Raw genomic sequence first — 16,623 nt, 5'->3', positions numbered from 1 at the left:
AGATCATTTGAACATTTCTACAGGCCCTAGCACCATACCACCACCAGAATTTACTTATTATAACCTGCAATGAAAAAGGCAAGCATCCTGTAAAGCAATTGGAGCTTCAAACAGCAGAAGATCCCATTTTAGTTTGGTTTCCTGCCTTAAAGGTCAAATTTCTGAGCAGACACTGCAGCTAGATAGCAAGATACTGTGAGAGATCAAGGCAGCTGCTTTTCAGGGCATTGTAGGGAAGAGTTTCTATTTACTGTCATCCTGCCCTAGGTGATATCAACACTTTGATGGGGACAGGGGAGGAGACTTATCTTGCACTGGTGTCTATGCAAAGAGAAGTGAGACAAGGGAGCTCCTCCCATGGTGAAGGCAGCACAGCTTGGAGCAACTCACTAAGCTCTGCTCAGTTTTGTGGGAGCAAGAGGATCTAACAGGAAAAACTTGCCAATGACCCAGGATTTGTAGACAGCCAAGCCTGGCCCAAGCCACAGTGGCTCCTTCTCTGTAGCTGAGCAACACCCATGGGCTCTGAAAGTAAGAGAGTCAAACTTCACAAGAAGTACTTGGAAGGTTTCTTGAAGCAAAATCTGACATCTCTTACTAAAAAAAACACAAACAAACCAGGGATTGGGGATGGGGTGGGGTGGGGCAGGATAGGCTTTTCTTCCCTGAACTAATCTGTGTCTCTGATTTGCTTCACTTGTTACATGGACAGAAGATCCTGTCAACAAAGAAATAATGCCAAGTATTTACAGTTTAATGGAACCCAGGGACCAATTAACAACACAGAAAACCACCAGGCAGTGTATTTCTTATCGTAACAGGAGGGAAATCTTACATTACTGCTGTTCCCCCATTTCTTAAAATAAAGCACCAGCATTTCATCAATGATTTCTCAGTAGTAATGTTTATTACCTGCCAGTTTTACCACTGCCCATTCATCAAACGCTTTCTGTGCTCAGTCACAAAACCCGCCTCTCTACTTGTGACCTAAAACCACCTGCTCCCCAAAAAAAAGAAAAAAAAAAAAAAGACAGGAAAAAAAAGGAAAAAAAAAAGAAAGAAAAAAGCAGCTGTCCTCGTGGCTCCAGAGCAGCACTGCTAGAACCTGCCCTCCACCCCAAGCTCCCGGACTGCTGACTCCTCAATAGCCTGATGGATGCGATGCACCTCGTCCTGCGTTAGCGTCCTCTCCGGGTGCCGGTAAATGATACGGTAGCAGTGGCTGACCTTCTTCGTCCTACAAAACACAAACCAAAAGAGGACTCATAAATACATCTGCCTGCAAATGCAAATACATGAGGCCAAACACTTACCCTCTGGATCATTTTTATTTGTGGTCTAATTTTGCCCTTGTTGCTTGAAAATCACCTTAATGCTAAGATACACAGTTCAGAGAGGCGAGACTGAGCTGAATTTTAATTTTGGCAGAGGACTTTGCTGAAGTCCACCTCATACCTCAACTTGTATTGTGGTGTGGTAGCTTCTTACCAGGGCAAACAGCCTCCAGGGGACAGATTCTTACCCTGTGCCATGGAAAGTAAGAGACAAAGGAGAACAGGGAACAGGAATAGAGAAAAGGGAATGATGGGGGAAAGAAAAGTATTTAAGAGTTGCTGGCTAGGCAAAGACAAGTTAATGAAAAATCAGGACAAACAATTAGGTTGAGTAAGAGTGAAAAAAATCTCCTTGCTCTCCATCAAAAGCAGGCAGGAGCACCTAGTTTTGCAAGGGCATCTCTGTAATTGCAGTGCCTGTGTTACTGAATTTAAATGGCAGTTTTGGTATCCTTTTTAGTCTCAAATGGAGCCCACACAGCTTCTTATTTCAAAGGTGAACACTCACTTCAATGAAAGAGAGAAAATCTGAGGGGAAAAATAATGGGAAACCAGACAGTACCAGGCAGAAGAAGCTTCCAGACTGGCACAACTCTGCATTTAATGGCACACAAAAGCAGCCAGCAAGCTTTGGGTCATCTTTCTCCTGAAAATTGCTTCACGTTAGAACCACATTTATGCCTATGATTATTTAATTAAATCTAAGGTTAGATGTGTTCATCCACAAAGACAACTCTCAAGATACTCATTTCAACCTCAAATCCTACTAGGAACAGGCACAGGTAATTTTTACCTCAGAATTGTTATTTGATACCAATTTTGTCCCACCCAGCAAGGGTGGGAATTTTGCCCTGCTCCCACTGGCAGTTTACAACAAAAAAGCTACTTCTAATTAAAGCATTTCTCATTTTTTTGTGTGCTCTGAAGATAAAGCAAGTTAAATCTGGCTAGCACCTGAAAGGGCAAACTGCATTTCATAAAGTGTTAAGCTGACTGCAGTTAACTGCTAAAAGCCAAGAGCTTTCCCTGTGTGCAGGTTAAATGCTGCAGAAAAGTAATCTTTGAGAAAAGAGGGGGAGTTGTAAGTGGGGGGAAGGTGTTGCTCTGCTCTGCTCCACCTCTTCAAAGCAGCCAAGAGGACAAACCTCAGGGAAGCAAGTAAATGGAATAACAAGAATGTGGTCAGATGCTACATTGCCAGTGAAAAACTTGAGTAAGAGAGAGAGATAATGCATTGGAGTGCAACAGAAATTATTTTCAAAACCAGGCTAGCACATATCCTTAGAGCTGGTAGTATTTCAATCTTTAAAGGTGCTACAGGAATACACCTGATCAAAACCATTTGCAAATTGCTTTGGCTGAAAATCTATTTACAAGGTGTACAGTCACAGGCACAGTCCTGAAGTTTTGCAAATATTGGGAATATATCCCATGACTGAAAATTCATTATCGTTATTTAATGTGATGTAAACACAAGTTTGCTTTAATGTAGGTGTAAGCTGTGGTAAGCATAGCTACAGCACTGGCCTTCGTTAAATGAAAGTGACAATTACTCCTGACTCAGGTGTTTCTGTGTCCCCCTCCCTCCATGCTAGAGAGTGGTTCATTCCATAACAAATTATATATGGCAGACTAGGACACAATAGTTTCTTAAGGAAACTATTATTATTGTTATTAATTAATTCCATTATTGTTATGGAAAAACAATAGCTTTAGGATGTATTTAAATCAGGAAAGGGTAGAGGTTGTAGAGAACAGCACTGGACTAGAGTTCTGTTAGCTGCAGCTGAAGTTAAGCATTGGTGTGAGAGAGCTAAAATGGGGATTGCATTAAACAGAATTAATCTAGATTTAATTATAGGCAAAAAATGAAGCTGTAACTACTAATATACATAACTCCACATAACATGGATGCTAAATTGTTTGCTATGTTTTTCTCCCACCTTTTAGCTAGGTTTATTTGCATCTCAGTTGCTAATTAGAAAGAAGGAGTGTAAGGGTTCAAAGCCATTTCAATAAAAGACACACTGCAAGTTTCAAAACCTTAAGCATTGTTTCCAGAGTACTATTTACTAACTTTTCAAGGGAGATTTGGAAAAGCACTTCTCAGCTCTTCCCTCCCTTAATATTTCCCCTGCTCCCAAATAAAGTATTAAGACACTGTGATTAATCCCTGCCATCAAGCTGCAACTGGAAACAATTCTTGTCAGCAAATAATACCTTTGCTCATTCCATTTCTCACTTCCCTTTTGTTCTGCAGAGCCACAGAGTGTTTCCCTACCGTAGCGATGCCTCTGCTTATGCATAATGAAGTCTCTGCTGCATGTCATGCTGCAGCCTGACGATACAGAAGCAGTGGCTCTCTACCCTGAGAAACAAAATTTTGAGGCCAGAACCTGCAGCAGCAGCTTCATGGGATTAAAAAAAAAAAAAAAAAAAAAAAAAAGAAGAAGGAAAAAAAAAGAAAAAAATTAGCAGCTGAACAGTGAGCACAGTGGGCTTTATGGGCTTTATTTACCTAGAGTGCAGCGGCAGACCAGTCCGTGCGGCTGCAGTCACGCGGACTCCGCTCCCATTAGGCTTCAGCTGATCTCAGTGTCACAAGTCTCCTCTGCACCAGCCTGCGGCTTGCAGGTAATGAAGCGCAGTGAGCACAGTGGAGCACTGCTCCAAGGGAGAAGGAAGACAGGGGTTTATTCTGATGCCACAGGAGGAAACAGGATACAGACTGTGAGCAAACACTGGAGCGAAATAATGCCTAATGCTCTTTCATATGAGTTTTGGAGGAAAGAGCTTTGCCTCATAATTTTCAGGAATCAGCTCTCAGCTGCCTTGATGTGCTAGGGAGCTGGTCCCTGCCAGGTCAGAGTCACTGTGTGGGGTCCATCTGAAGGTCAGTGTATATGTTTGGGTATTTCAGCCTGATATGTAAGCAGAATGAGAAATGAAGGGGTCTTGGTCTGCCACTAGTCTAATAAAATCAATATGAAAGCAACCTCACCCTGGCACCTAGGCTAGAATGAAAGGGTGTGGTAGGCAACAAAAATTAATACATGTGTCTTAGCTTTCCCTGCATGGAAGATCACTGAAGGATGCTTTAAATGCAACTTGTCTGGAAAGCTGATCCCAGAAGCTACCAACAGCAAAACACTTCAGTGTTCTAGGGAACCTGTCTCAGGCATTACATAAGACTGACCACAGGGTCATTTGGTAACCAAAATGTTGCATAAAGAATAATGCCTGGCATTGGCACTTATCTCTTCCACATGCAATACCATAACAAGAACAAAAATTTCTCCATCCTGTACTGGAAGAGGGAGATAAAAGGGGCAACACTGAGTAGGAAACCCCATTACCTTTTAACTGTGTTCTACTTTCCATCTGTGCCTTAAATAAAGCACTGAAGCACGGAGAGTTCTGTATGGAGGTGACCCCTGTTCTTAAGTGGCAAGGACAACACAAAACCAGACATTTTTCTAGAGAGCTGGATTTACTTTGAGGAACAGAAAACTAGAGTGACAATTGCCCACAGCATGAAAGAGCAAAAAAGAATACCATCCCTTTTGTATCCTGAGCAGTTCACTAAGCAGTACTACTCACTATGATACCTATACTGCACCTTTTCCTACAGAATACTATTTAAAATGAAAGATCTACACACATGGTAGTGCAAGCATTTGAGATTTTTTTCTCTCTGTTAAGTGAGTCATGTTAATGATGTTCCTCAAGGATATCCCTGCCGTGGAAATGTGTATCCTCTATGCCTTCATAAGATTCATCATGCAATCCCCTTACATAAACCTTCACACAGTCCTTAGTGGCTGCTACACCCTTCACAGAGATCACATGCATGGAATGACCTCAGGGAAGAGAAAGGCTTGTTTTGTTGCAACAATGTTCTGAAAGCAGTGATGATGGGAAGAAAGGAATCAACTGTTTCATGTTACCAGCTCCTAATTGACAAAGCCATGCAGAGAGCACAGCTTTGGTTTTGCTTTGTGGCTCCAGCAGTTCCAGAATGGTTCACATTTTAAGTGGAAATGGGGAAGAATATTAAACTGCAAGAAGAAGATGTCATTACCTGTTTCTTTTTGTTTCATGCTTTCAAACCACATCCATCTCTACAACAGTAGGCACAACTGCTAAATATCCTACCATAAATTTTAAACTGACAAATAGCACTCTTAGCTAGAAACCACATCATGGAAAATGGCAAAAGGCTTGTGCTGTATACCTTCTCATCAGTGGCAAATATTTCAATTACCATGGTGATACGCACATAGAATATAGAGGTAATTCTCTGAACAAAGGTCTTTCCAAAATACGCATTCTCATCCATCCTTTCAAATGCTAATACTTCATCTCTCTGGAAGAGCACATTGTACACACAGCATATTCTTAAAAAAAGGGGGCATGTTTTTGTTTAAGGTGATTTTGATGCCAGTGAAAGGCATTAGATCACCTCTAGATGAAAGAATTGTTTTAAACCCACAGAAAGCAGGAAATGGTCATTTCTCTTGCATACCTTCTCCAGCTGACATCTGGCAGAAGGGCGATTCAGCTTCAAAAAAAGTTCAAGCCAATAAATGCATGTTAGAATGTCAACTTTATTGGATTCTTTTGGTGGTTGCTTCAAAAGAGATGCATGTTCACTGACTGATGATTGGACTGAAATATTGTTCTTCTATTTCACAAAACTGAGACGGTAATGGACTTTTTGCTCTTTTCTAATTGGACTTGGTGAAATCTGTACCTGAATACCAAACCTGAAACCTGCTTGACCTTTTCATTCTTTCTTTAGTATTAATTCCAATTTAAGCTTCTCTCTTCATGTAGAGAAAAAAAGTTAAAATTCTGTTAATAGCCAGATTATTGAGAGATAAAGAGCACAGTATGGGATACAATGGCAAAAGACATAAATAACACCTTCTAGTTTAGACAGTGAAAACTGGATGAAAAATGAAAGGACTTTCCGCTTCTCAGTCACTGGACACTGTTAGATAGCCACAAGTACAATCTAAGTCATTGTCCAGTATTCAAAAATGTTGGACTAATTCAAAAGCTTTGATGATTATTTCCTTTTCTGCCTAAATCTATCAACTAATTTCTTGCATGCAGGAACAGATACAAATAGATAAATACTGACAAAAAATCTTTCACAGGCTCCACTTGAAAGTTTCCTGGCTGTTAAGGTACTCACTAAATGTTTAATGGAACAATTGAAGCAATTAGTTGTGCTTTGGCTGAGCACTTTGGCCCATAAAGACCTTTTCTTATTTCAAAAAACCCCCTGGTTTGTTGACAGAGGCCAACAAAAGAACTATCCTAAGCAGTGCAGGGCTCTCTTCTGCCAGCTCCCAAGCAGAGGGAACTCTAAACAGACGGAGTTATACAAGAAATTGAGAGAGTATTTCCCTTGTGCATCCTCTCAGTAACCAGGCAAGGATACAGATAACCCATCTCAGATCCAAGCACTTCCTATTAAAAAGCTCTTAAGTCTCACAGCATCAGAAGTAATGGAATCCATTACATGCAGGCAGCAATGAAATATCACAAGGGTGAAGAAGAAAAGTACCATTCTCCATTATACTAAAAAAAATTTAGAGTACCCACAGGATCATAAGCTAACTGTGACACAGACTTTTGCTGCCACCAAAGGGCAGAAAAAACATAGAAAGCCTTGGGATTTGGGATTGTGTTTTTTCTTCTAATTGTAAAGACAGTGACTCATTGATTCCTTGAAGAAGGCAATGATTAATGATTGTAAAGCAGATATGAAACCATTTCTCAAGGAGATGGATTCCAGAATCAGTGATGACTGCTTGTCCTCCAACCTCCATCTCTTTGGGAAAATAATCTATCAAACTCAGGGGACAGAATTCCCATCATATTTGATCAATGCCAATACTGACCAATCAATTTAAGGTGGATTTAAAGCTGGATGTGACTGAGAATTGTCCCTCTTGCAAGATGAACTTTGTGCATTCACTTCACACTAGGCCTCTTCTGTTTTTAGGGGCTCACCAGTCCATTAAGTGATTCAGTTCTAAACCCAGGAAGATTCAAGAGTGGGCTAGAGGCTGAATATCTTCAAGACTTGCTTAACTTTGAGCAGAGTAACTACAGAGCACTCACCATGCCACATAAATCCAACACTATGCATGGAAGGAGTCTCTCAACTTCCCAAGGCTGAGCCTTTGAGCAATGGAAGAAAGCCATGCACACAAAGATCAGAACATGTGCAAACCTGTGAGACTCAGAATAGGGTACAAACCTCTATTTTTTCTTCAGAGTTATCATCATGACAGGATACAAGGATTGCACAGGTGAAATAAAGATGGAAGAAAGAAAACTTTCTGATACATATATAAAAAATCCAGTGAAATAACATCTACCCATTGCAGTGGCAAATTAGAGAAGGTTGATTGGTAAAGTACTTGAGACTTATTTTTATGTACTAAATATAGAAAAATAATTGGATGCTGAAAGTAAGAGAGAAAGAACTACAGTCTCAGCATGAGACAGGACGGAATACTTGTTCTGTGAACAGCACAGGGTTTAAATTTGCTTCACTTTCCCTAGGTTTGACTGAAAAAGGTTCATGTCAAAGTCTTTTCAAAGTCTAATCTTGTTCTTACCAAAATAGAATGCAAGGAGTAATAGTTTTCATTATTTGTTTAAAAATTGACCACTGGAGACTTAAACACTCTCTAACTGGGCAAACAAAAGAACAAAATAACTCAATTTGGATATTCTGTCTCAGGGGAATTGCCATTAAGATTCCTGACTTTTTCCTTCCCTGTTTTGTTCAGAGACCACGGCAGGACTGCATTTCCCATGAGAGGCCAAGGCAGAAAGTTCCTATGATGGATCAGCTCTCTCTCTGGAAAAGAAACTTGTCTGGCATAGCTGATATTGACATACTGAGGAGAACAGAAGCACACACTACCTGGAAGTCCTGGTACTGCCGGCAGCTGAAGCATTTTGGCTACCAACCAGGAAATTCTTAGAAAAAGTCACATTTTCAGTGAGTAAACCCAAAATAAATCAATATATTTTCTGCCATTGCTGGTTCTCCTGCTTTCTCCACATTTTTCTTGACCTCCTAAAACCCTGGTAACTTAGCAGTGGAAGAAAGTCTCTCCGGCAGCAACAGGCTCTGTGGCACTGGCAGAACTTTGTGACTTGAGTATCTCATTCACAACCCTATTATGGACAACCCTTCCAGGACAACTGTCCGTACTGGAGAGGATGAGGGACATAACCTGTTTGCAAAGAGCAGCTCTGGCAGACACACTTTGTAGAGCTGTGCTTGCTGTGAAAAAACATTGTATTCATCTCCCTCTGAGCCACCCTGTAGGAGTAAGAGGATACAAGAAGCTTTGGGCCTCTTCCTCCTATCAAACCGTGATGTTAACATTTCCATTTATGGCCCTTAGACATAGCAGGATCACTCTAAACTTTCCAACCATTGTACTACCTGTACTTAAGAGTGACAACCCATCCCAACATTTCAAATAAATCCAACATGAGAGGTGAATTTGGACTCTTTAAAATGCTTTCTAAAATATTTATAATAAAAATGTTAAGTGTGATACCTTTTCAGTTCTTCTGAGTGAAAGATCAAAGACAAGAAGTATAAATATTTAGCAGTTTTTTCTGCCAACTAGATGTTAATACTAAAGGCTACAAAAAGTATTACTAAAAATAACATTGCTGCCTAATTAAAACATATTTCATAATCAAGTAAAAAGGGAATTTACATGAGAATTTAAAACAATTCATTCTCCTAAGAAATGAAGATGGATGGTGGTGACAGCTGATTTAGATGTATCTCCACTGAGCACTAGCAAAAATCAGGGTCTAGATGACAGACAAGTACAGGGAAGGCCTGAATGGTGTTTTAGACTCTTGTATAGATTTCTTCACTGAGATTAGTGGTTTTGTCCTCACCAGGCCCTGGAGAAAGCTGTTTAAGGTCCTTTTACACTTGCTGTGAGGTAAAGATGGACAGGGCTCTGGATTCAGATAAGAACCTAAATGACTTCTCCAAGGTCCCACAGAAAATTGATGAGAGAGAAGGGGCTTGGACAAGTGCAGGCACAGACCCTTTGAGTTACCCTTCTTCCTAGTTACCCTTCCCATTCACCCACACTTCCAGTCACCCTTTACTGCACTATTGTACAGCAGTCCTGGAAACCAAAACAGCCTATGGCAGGAAAAAGTAATTAATCCAATACAGAGTGGAAAGGGCGGGGAAGAATGGAGAGACAACATCAGGATAACCAAATATGCTGTTTCTTAACTGATAAACTAAGCCCAAACCACAAGAAAAAACAGAAAACAGAGGTTAAAAGAAATCATTTGTTTTTTTTTTTTGAGGAAAAGCAATGCATTAAAAGCACCTGCTCCACTGGTCAGCCTGCAGCACCAGAAGGAAACTTAAAACCATCTGTAGCTCTGTGTGTGCAAATAGAAGGGGTTTCTCAGTGGGGCTGCTTACAGTATCTGTCAAAGCTGGTGAAAACCCTGCAGCCACTTGCACAATTAAGTGTTGCTTGCTATATCCTTCCAGTTCATAAGTTATTTTTCCTCTCAGAATTGTCAGGTTTACGAGCCTTAATCTGGCTAACTGGATTTGTTTTGGAGATGCAGAAATCCACCACTTTCCCTCCCTGAGGATAGAGTGGTTCCACACAGACAGCCACAAGAAACCTCTTCTCATCATTTTTCTGACAGCTGCTACCTTGGAAAGACAACTCAGAGAAAGTCCTCAGAGTAAGGAGAACTACTGGCCAGCAGATTAAACTACTGTTAACACACTGAAAAACTGTCAGGCTGTTAAACTTTTCTCTTGCCAGATCCCCTTTGTACAGGTAATACATTTGGACCATGATGAGAGACAAAGAGTCTGGATCTTGTAGGTGAGGTTTTCTTCCTTATTTTTGAATGGAACAATGGGGAAAATATTGCAGCACTATTGAAACTAGCCAAAAAATGACATATGCCAATGAGGTGCACTGGCTAGAATTTTAACAGCAATCAAAATGAGCATTCATTTGGAAAACTCTAGCTGTCATGTTTGGCATGTTGCCCCCTTAATATTATGGTTGCTCTTTATGAAAATAAAAAATGTGTATATGCTAGGAAGTATGCATAGTGCACACCTCCTACAGTGAGAAAATATATGAGCATCATGCAATAAAACATCCTGTGGGCATGAAGATTAAAAAGTCAGGGCACAAAATGAAATGCATCATTCTGTCGGTAAAACAAAATTATTGGTCTGCCACTCAAGAAAGAAAAGCAGGCCACTCAGGCATTACACTAGGAAGATCAGAATACCATTTTTGCTATGACTTTACTAAAAAAGGCCAAGCAATCCTCCCACTAGCAGGAATTAGTATCAACACAGAAGGAATAAGATCTCAGCCCAGAAAAGGGAATTCACAGGAAGCACCAGAGTAAACCAAACATTCTCAAATTGTCCAAGACATGAACTTTGCCCTAAAGCACTTCAGGAATGAGCAGAAGTAATCTCAAGGCTGTTATCAGTTGTCTTTGAGAGTTCATGGAGGACAAGTAAGGTACCAAATGTTTCAAAAAGGTCAGAGTGCTTATTTTTGGAAATGGAGAAAAAACCCAAAAAGCTAGGAAGCCACAGAAACTATGAGCCATTTGCTTTTACTTTAATTTCCCAGAAAAACTCTGTTGTAGCTAATTAGCTCAGTTAGTTGGGACATGGTGTTAATAATGCCCAGGTTGTGGGTTTGATCCCTGTACGGGCCATTCACTTAAGAGCTGAGCTTGATGCTCCTTGTGGGTCCCTCCCAACTCACATTATTCTATGAATCTGTGAAATGGTTTGTAAGCACACAATGGAAACTTTCTGAAAACGCAAAAAAAAAAAAAAAATATAGAAAACATTGATATATTGATTAAATCCAGTCAAAACAACCTAATTTCCATCTATGAAGGGATAACAGGCTAATAAATCAATAATCAGTAAGCGAAATGATAAATTGCAGGAAGTAGTATGGAGAGCAGGCGCATGTGTAGGTATGCGCATCTTCACAGTGAGTTAAACCAGTTAAGAAGAAACGGTCTAAGATCAACATGTCACAAAACATGGTTCCACTGGCAGCTACAAGTAGTTTCAGGCAAAGCTGCAAAATTTTAGGAAAAAAAATTAAGCAATATAATGAAAAGCGAAAAAACCAAGAAAAATACTACATCCAGTTCATAAAATGAGGTATTAAAAATCTGTCTCCCTAAAGGTTTTGCCATAGAGGGAACTGCAAATAGATGGATGAGCAAATTGGTGATCAGTACTGGTGATTACTACAAAAAGGTGATCTTGCAAGTAGCTGTAGTGCTTGTCAATAATTTGTTGTTTCTGGGAGCAGTTATCCCCAGTTCAGCCAAATCTGAAGGATCATTCTTGTAGGGTTCTTCAACCTGGCTCCTGGATGATGGAATACTTTCACTAATGGAAGAGGCGACACAGCAGAAGTGTTAACTGCCATATTGCGTTAAGTTGGGTAAAATACTAAGTATAACTGAAGACAAGGTTAGAATAATCCTGACAAACTGAACAAGCTGGAGGATACAGTTCAGCCAGATCAAGTGAAAGCTGGGCGAAAAGCAGCACTGCACAAGCATCTAAGGACCACACAGAACCATGAGATGCAGGTGAACCTGTGACATTGCTGGACAACACAAGTTACAAGGCAAGACCAAGAGAATATAGGTGGCTCAGCCTGAAGAACAGAAAGCATGAAGACATCCTTTAAATACCTAAAATGCTGCTGCACAGAGTTAGGTACTAATCTTTCATCAACATTCACAAGCAGCTGGAGACAAAAGTTATGAGCTCATATTTCAGAAATGTTCAGATTCAAAATTCACTTGGAAAGGCAGTTGGACTCCCCTTTGCTGAAGTCTTAAAGGACTGGTTATACAAGTGTCTGTCAGGAATGCTATAAGTAGAGCTGATCCTGTTTTGGAGTAGGAGGATGAACTAGGTGGCAGTACTCTTCAACTCTTTAGCATAACGTAATGTAACACTCTTTAAAATGCAGAAAGTTACTTGAGTAGCAAAGATAGCTCCCTATAGCTCCAACTTAACACACCTCCTGTATTTTTTTATCCTCTGAAAGTGATGTAACCTCTTTAGACCAGCAACCCTATCATTAGCCTTGTGGGCCAATGTTGAAAGAGTGCACATAGGAAAGCATAGTGCTCCTCCGTTACCTTTCAAACAAACAAACAAACAAACAAACAAACAAGCAAACACATAGAAAAGTCCACTCTATAAGACAGCATTCCAAAGGGAGAATGTCACTCAACTGCTTGTCCCATTTGCTTCAGGAATGAGAGATGCCTTAGGAAAGCTCTAAGGAACAGCCACAGAAGACCCTGCATATCTTTGATAGGCTGAACTGCATTCTTTCTTTTAAACTTTTCTGAGTTTATATGAAGAGGTTAACCCTTTGCTTTCAGCTTTCCAAGTTCACATTAAACCATAGACAATCTTAAAATCAGGGCAAAGTCTTTCTTCTAACAAAATAATGTTGCCAACAAGCCTGTTGAGGTTCTTCACCCCAAAGCAATTTTGGGAAGTCCAGGGACTAGGAGACATCTGAGACACCAATCCTTAAATCAATATTGTCAGGTTGGCCCCACTCTGGGGACTGTGGCCTTCTGACATAGAAGATGATCAACTTTATGCCCTGTTGCAGGTGGTGAGACTGAAAAAATACAGAGGAAATGGTATGTCCTTCAATATACTGCAGATCAGCTAATCTCATAATAGAAACACATAGAAATCTAAACTCGTGGAGCCCCAACACAATGCTCTGAATAAGCAGCCATGTTCCCCTCATATTCCTACACGTTATCCTGGCCTCCCTGTTCTCACTCACTTGATGTTCTGTACTCACTTACTGAGCCTGTTCCTCATGTAGACAGTGTCTGTGAGGAAGGAGCCACCTCTCATTTTACCTACCTATGCTGCCTTCCACAGCACAGAATGGGAAGCCACCATAATAACCCCATTTACTTGTATAAGAGTATATGGATATGTGTGTATATCCAACTCACAATATTTTGTGATTTTGTGATACATTCCTAGCCATTGCTGGAAAGGCTAGGTTTTTTATTAACCTTCACAAGTTTTTATTAACCTTCACAAGTTTGCTTGGATTGATAAGACCACTGGTATTTGGGAATCCTTTTGTTTACTCAATCATTTTTAGGGATTAAATGTTGATCTCACAGAAGTGCCGTTGCATATGTGTTCTTCTGTTCTTACATGAAATATGAAGTTGCCAAGGAACAAATAAACTATTTATGACTTATCCTGTAGAGTAACAAAGAATGGCTTAATGGGGGCACATACTACGTTTAAACACACTGCAGTCTCTTCTTCCCTGAACTGCAGAGTCTCTTAACCAAGTTTAAGCTGTATACTCTCCTTTCCCCTCAGAAAGAGATCACATTCTTGACATGACTGTCTGAATCATAGCAGAAAGACCTACATGCCACAGGTTCCTGCACCACAGTCCCACAAACCTGCCTTACTTGTAGGTAATTCAGTTTAGGTCACACACAGCAACCATTAACTCAGATTGCTAACTGAAATGAACTCAAGTTATTCTTACATTACTTTAGAGTTATAGAAGACATGACGGGTATTATACATGAGATGCAACAATTTGGTGGCATGACCTTAGAAACCATCATCTCTGCTGGTAGACCTTCTTCATTTGAACTACAGTAACATACAAGGAAGGAGACATTCCTTCTGAGACTATAGGGAGTTACACCTGAGCAGTTGCCTTGCCAAGTGTCCCCAGGAGGTTCACTCCACTAAAATCAGCAGAGTTTGTTCTCTACTTTGTCTAATTTGACACACCTAGCCAGGATGGCTGGTGTTCTAACATTATGTTTGAATACATACTCAGTACCAAAGAACATGAAAATTGTGGGACGTTCAGTGCTGAAAGGGTTGCAGAGCTATTCATGCTCCCTTCTGCGTCCACTGTGTCTCTCCACTGCAGTCACATGGACAAACCCCCCAGCCAGTGACACCTTCTCTCTGCAGAGATGGCTGAACCAAGCCAGGTGCCATGTGTGTTCATTCAGCGAGAGAATGTACTTCCCTAAAATGGAAGAGACATCAGAAATTACGCTCTAGCCCTTATTGAGAAAAAGACGGAGACTAGAATAACCCTGTGACATTTTGCAGTGTAGTCTCTACCAAAAGGTGAAGACACAGAGACAGTTTGGACAACTCAGTAAAATCAGATTGCTGAGCAGCATGAAGGAGAGAAAGAGAGAGAGACATCTGCAGAACTTGTTCCTGAAACCCACACATTTTTCATCCACAGTATATCATGACACTTGATGCTATTGTGATTTTACTTTAGCATCCACTTGGGAAAATATCAAAAGGATTTTACCCCTGACTGTAATAAACCCATCATAGAAGTTGAAGTACCAAAGCAGACCAAAGCACAGGTTGCAAGGGCTTGGACAGTCAAAACATTTATAAGCATTTCTAAGCTGGATGAAAGCTTTCTTATATTACTGGCACATCTGCACTGGCAGGGACAAACTTAGTCTCCTGTATCTCAACAGATCTCAGTTCTGATTCTGTATATCTCACAATTCATTACAAAAACTCCACAGGGAAGCATGGAAAGAATCTGGATGAGGCTCAGCATCCACCTACGAAGTCCATGGTTAGATCCATACTGTGTTGGATCAATCTTTCAGTTTTGTTGTTGGTGTTGTTTTTATTTTTTAAACGTTGAGTCTGTATCTACTTTCTTTTCCACAAACTGGAAGCATTTCAGTAGCACCTAGCTGAGGCAATAAAACAGAGCAGCAGTGCTGTTTGCACAAATCCTTCTCCAACCCATCTCCAGGTGCTTCTCAGATTTGCCCTACTGCACCTAAACCAGCACATCTGCCTGAGTGGCTGCACATGTGATGAACCACAAAAGCAAGTTGATGGGGCTGAAAAATGACCAAGTTCTCAATCTCAGTCACTGAATGGCCTCCCCAGACACTCTGCCAGCACAGTGCAGCGGTAAGAACAGCACAAAGCAAGACTTAGCCTGCCAGGAAAAGCACATCTGGAAACAGGGGCTAAAACCACAAGCTGGTAATTTGCTGAATCCACATGAACAGTTATGCACATCCTCCTTTACTCCCCCAAGTTCATGTAAAACCATGCTGTACATCTAAATGAGATTCAGATATAAGGGAGAAGAAAAACCCTGTCCAGCTGCCCCAAAAGGTGCTGAGTCAAAGCTCCTGACCTATTCCCATTGAAGGCAACGTGATGACATCTCTTTCTGCCAACTGAGGATTCAGCTGACGTTTCACAAAACAAGAGGGACAGGTCCCTTGGTAGCAATGTTTTTAAAACTGATGAGCAGAAGCAGCCAGTCAGATACTCCTCTTAAAAATGATGATATGTCAGTTTAGTTAGGAAATGAATGAATGAATGTGAACAGGACAGCAAGAGAAAAGGTGAGCAAAAACTGCTATGACAGCTGAACTTTGCAACACTGCAAAGTCTTCTGCCATCAGATAAGCCTGAGATCAGTGGTCTGAGCCCATCTTAGGTATGTAGGGTCCTTCACAGCGCCTCTGTTCTAGCTCAGATTTCATTCTGTGCAAGTGAAATTGTCCCTTCTGACAAACAGAATGCACGTCCTCAGAAAGGAGGACTGTGTTTGTAAGCTCATTCTCAGTATTTAATCAAATATAGCAAAAATTATTGAGAAGTTACTGCCATTAAAAACTAATCTGTTAAAAATCATTGCCTTTAACTATTCTCCTGTATGGTGGGACATTAGTCCAAGCTGACTGCTGGCTTTTGAACACTGAAAAAGCAAGGTTGGAAAGAAGTAGGGTGTGGAGATCAAGACTTAGAAGTATTAATGGTGAATCACTCCTTTGCTGAGAGAAGGCATGACTGCCTTTAATGAACAGTTACATGGAGGATGTGAGATAATCTAAGTGGGACTGTTACAAAATTTAACTATGAAGTACTTTGAGTCATGATCTATAAAGCTGCTAACTGGGTTCAGTAAGTTGTTGAGTCATTACCATATAAGACTGGGCTGCTCTGAAATCCATCTGGCTAAAGGCATTGAGTGGTTTGCTTTTGGTTAGAAAAGATGGAAATGAGCACACTTGCACATGAATTTTCAAGAATAAAAAATTAATAATAAAAAACATTAGCCACAATTACACACCATCCACACTAAAAATA

The 16,623-nt window shown here is 40.5% G+C and overlaps 1 protein-coding gene across 3 annotated transcripts in view; it reads right to left on the bottom strand.

Moving 5' to 3' along the window:
* Nucleotides 1-885: 885 nt before the first annotated feature.
* FARS2 (phenylalanyl-tRNA synthetase 2, mitochondrial) overlaps nucleotides 886-16,623 on the bottom strand; it is a 230,300-nt gene continuing 214,562 nt past the window's right edge. For all 3 annotated transcript variants that reach the window (XM_031060234.1, XM_005424907.2, XM_031060235.1), the window contains one exon: nucleotides 886-1,237. In XM_031060234.1, the coding sequence (XP_030916094.1) occupies nucleotides 1,099-1,237 (139 nt within the window). In that variant the 3' untranslated portion in view covers nucleotides 886-1,098. The remainder of the gene's footprint in view (nucleotides 1,238-16,623) is intronic.

Source organism: Geospiza fortis, unplaced genomic scaffold (assembly GCF_000277835.1).
Source record: "Geospiza fortis unplaced genomic scaffold, GeoFor_1.0 scaffold219, whole genome shotgun sequence".
Taxonomy (NCBI): Eukaryota; Metazoa; Chordata; class Aves; order Passeriformes; family Thraupidae; genus Geospiza; species Geospiza fortis.
Note: the sequence above shows the minus strand (reverse complement) of the source record. Positions and strands in the feature narration are given on the sequence as shown.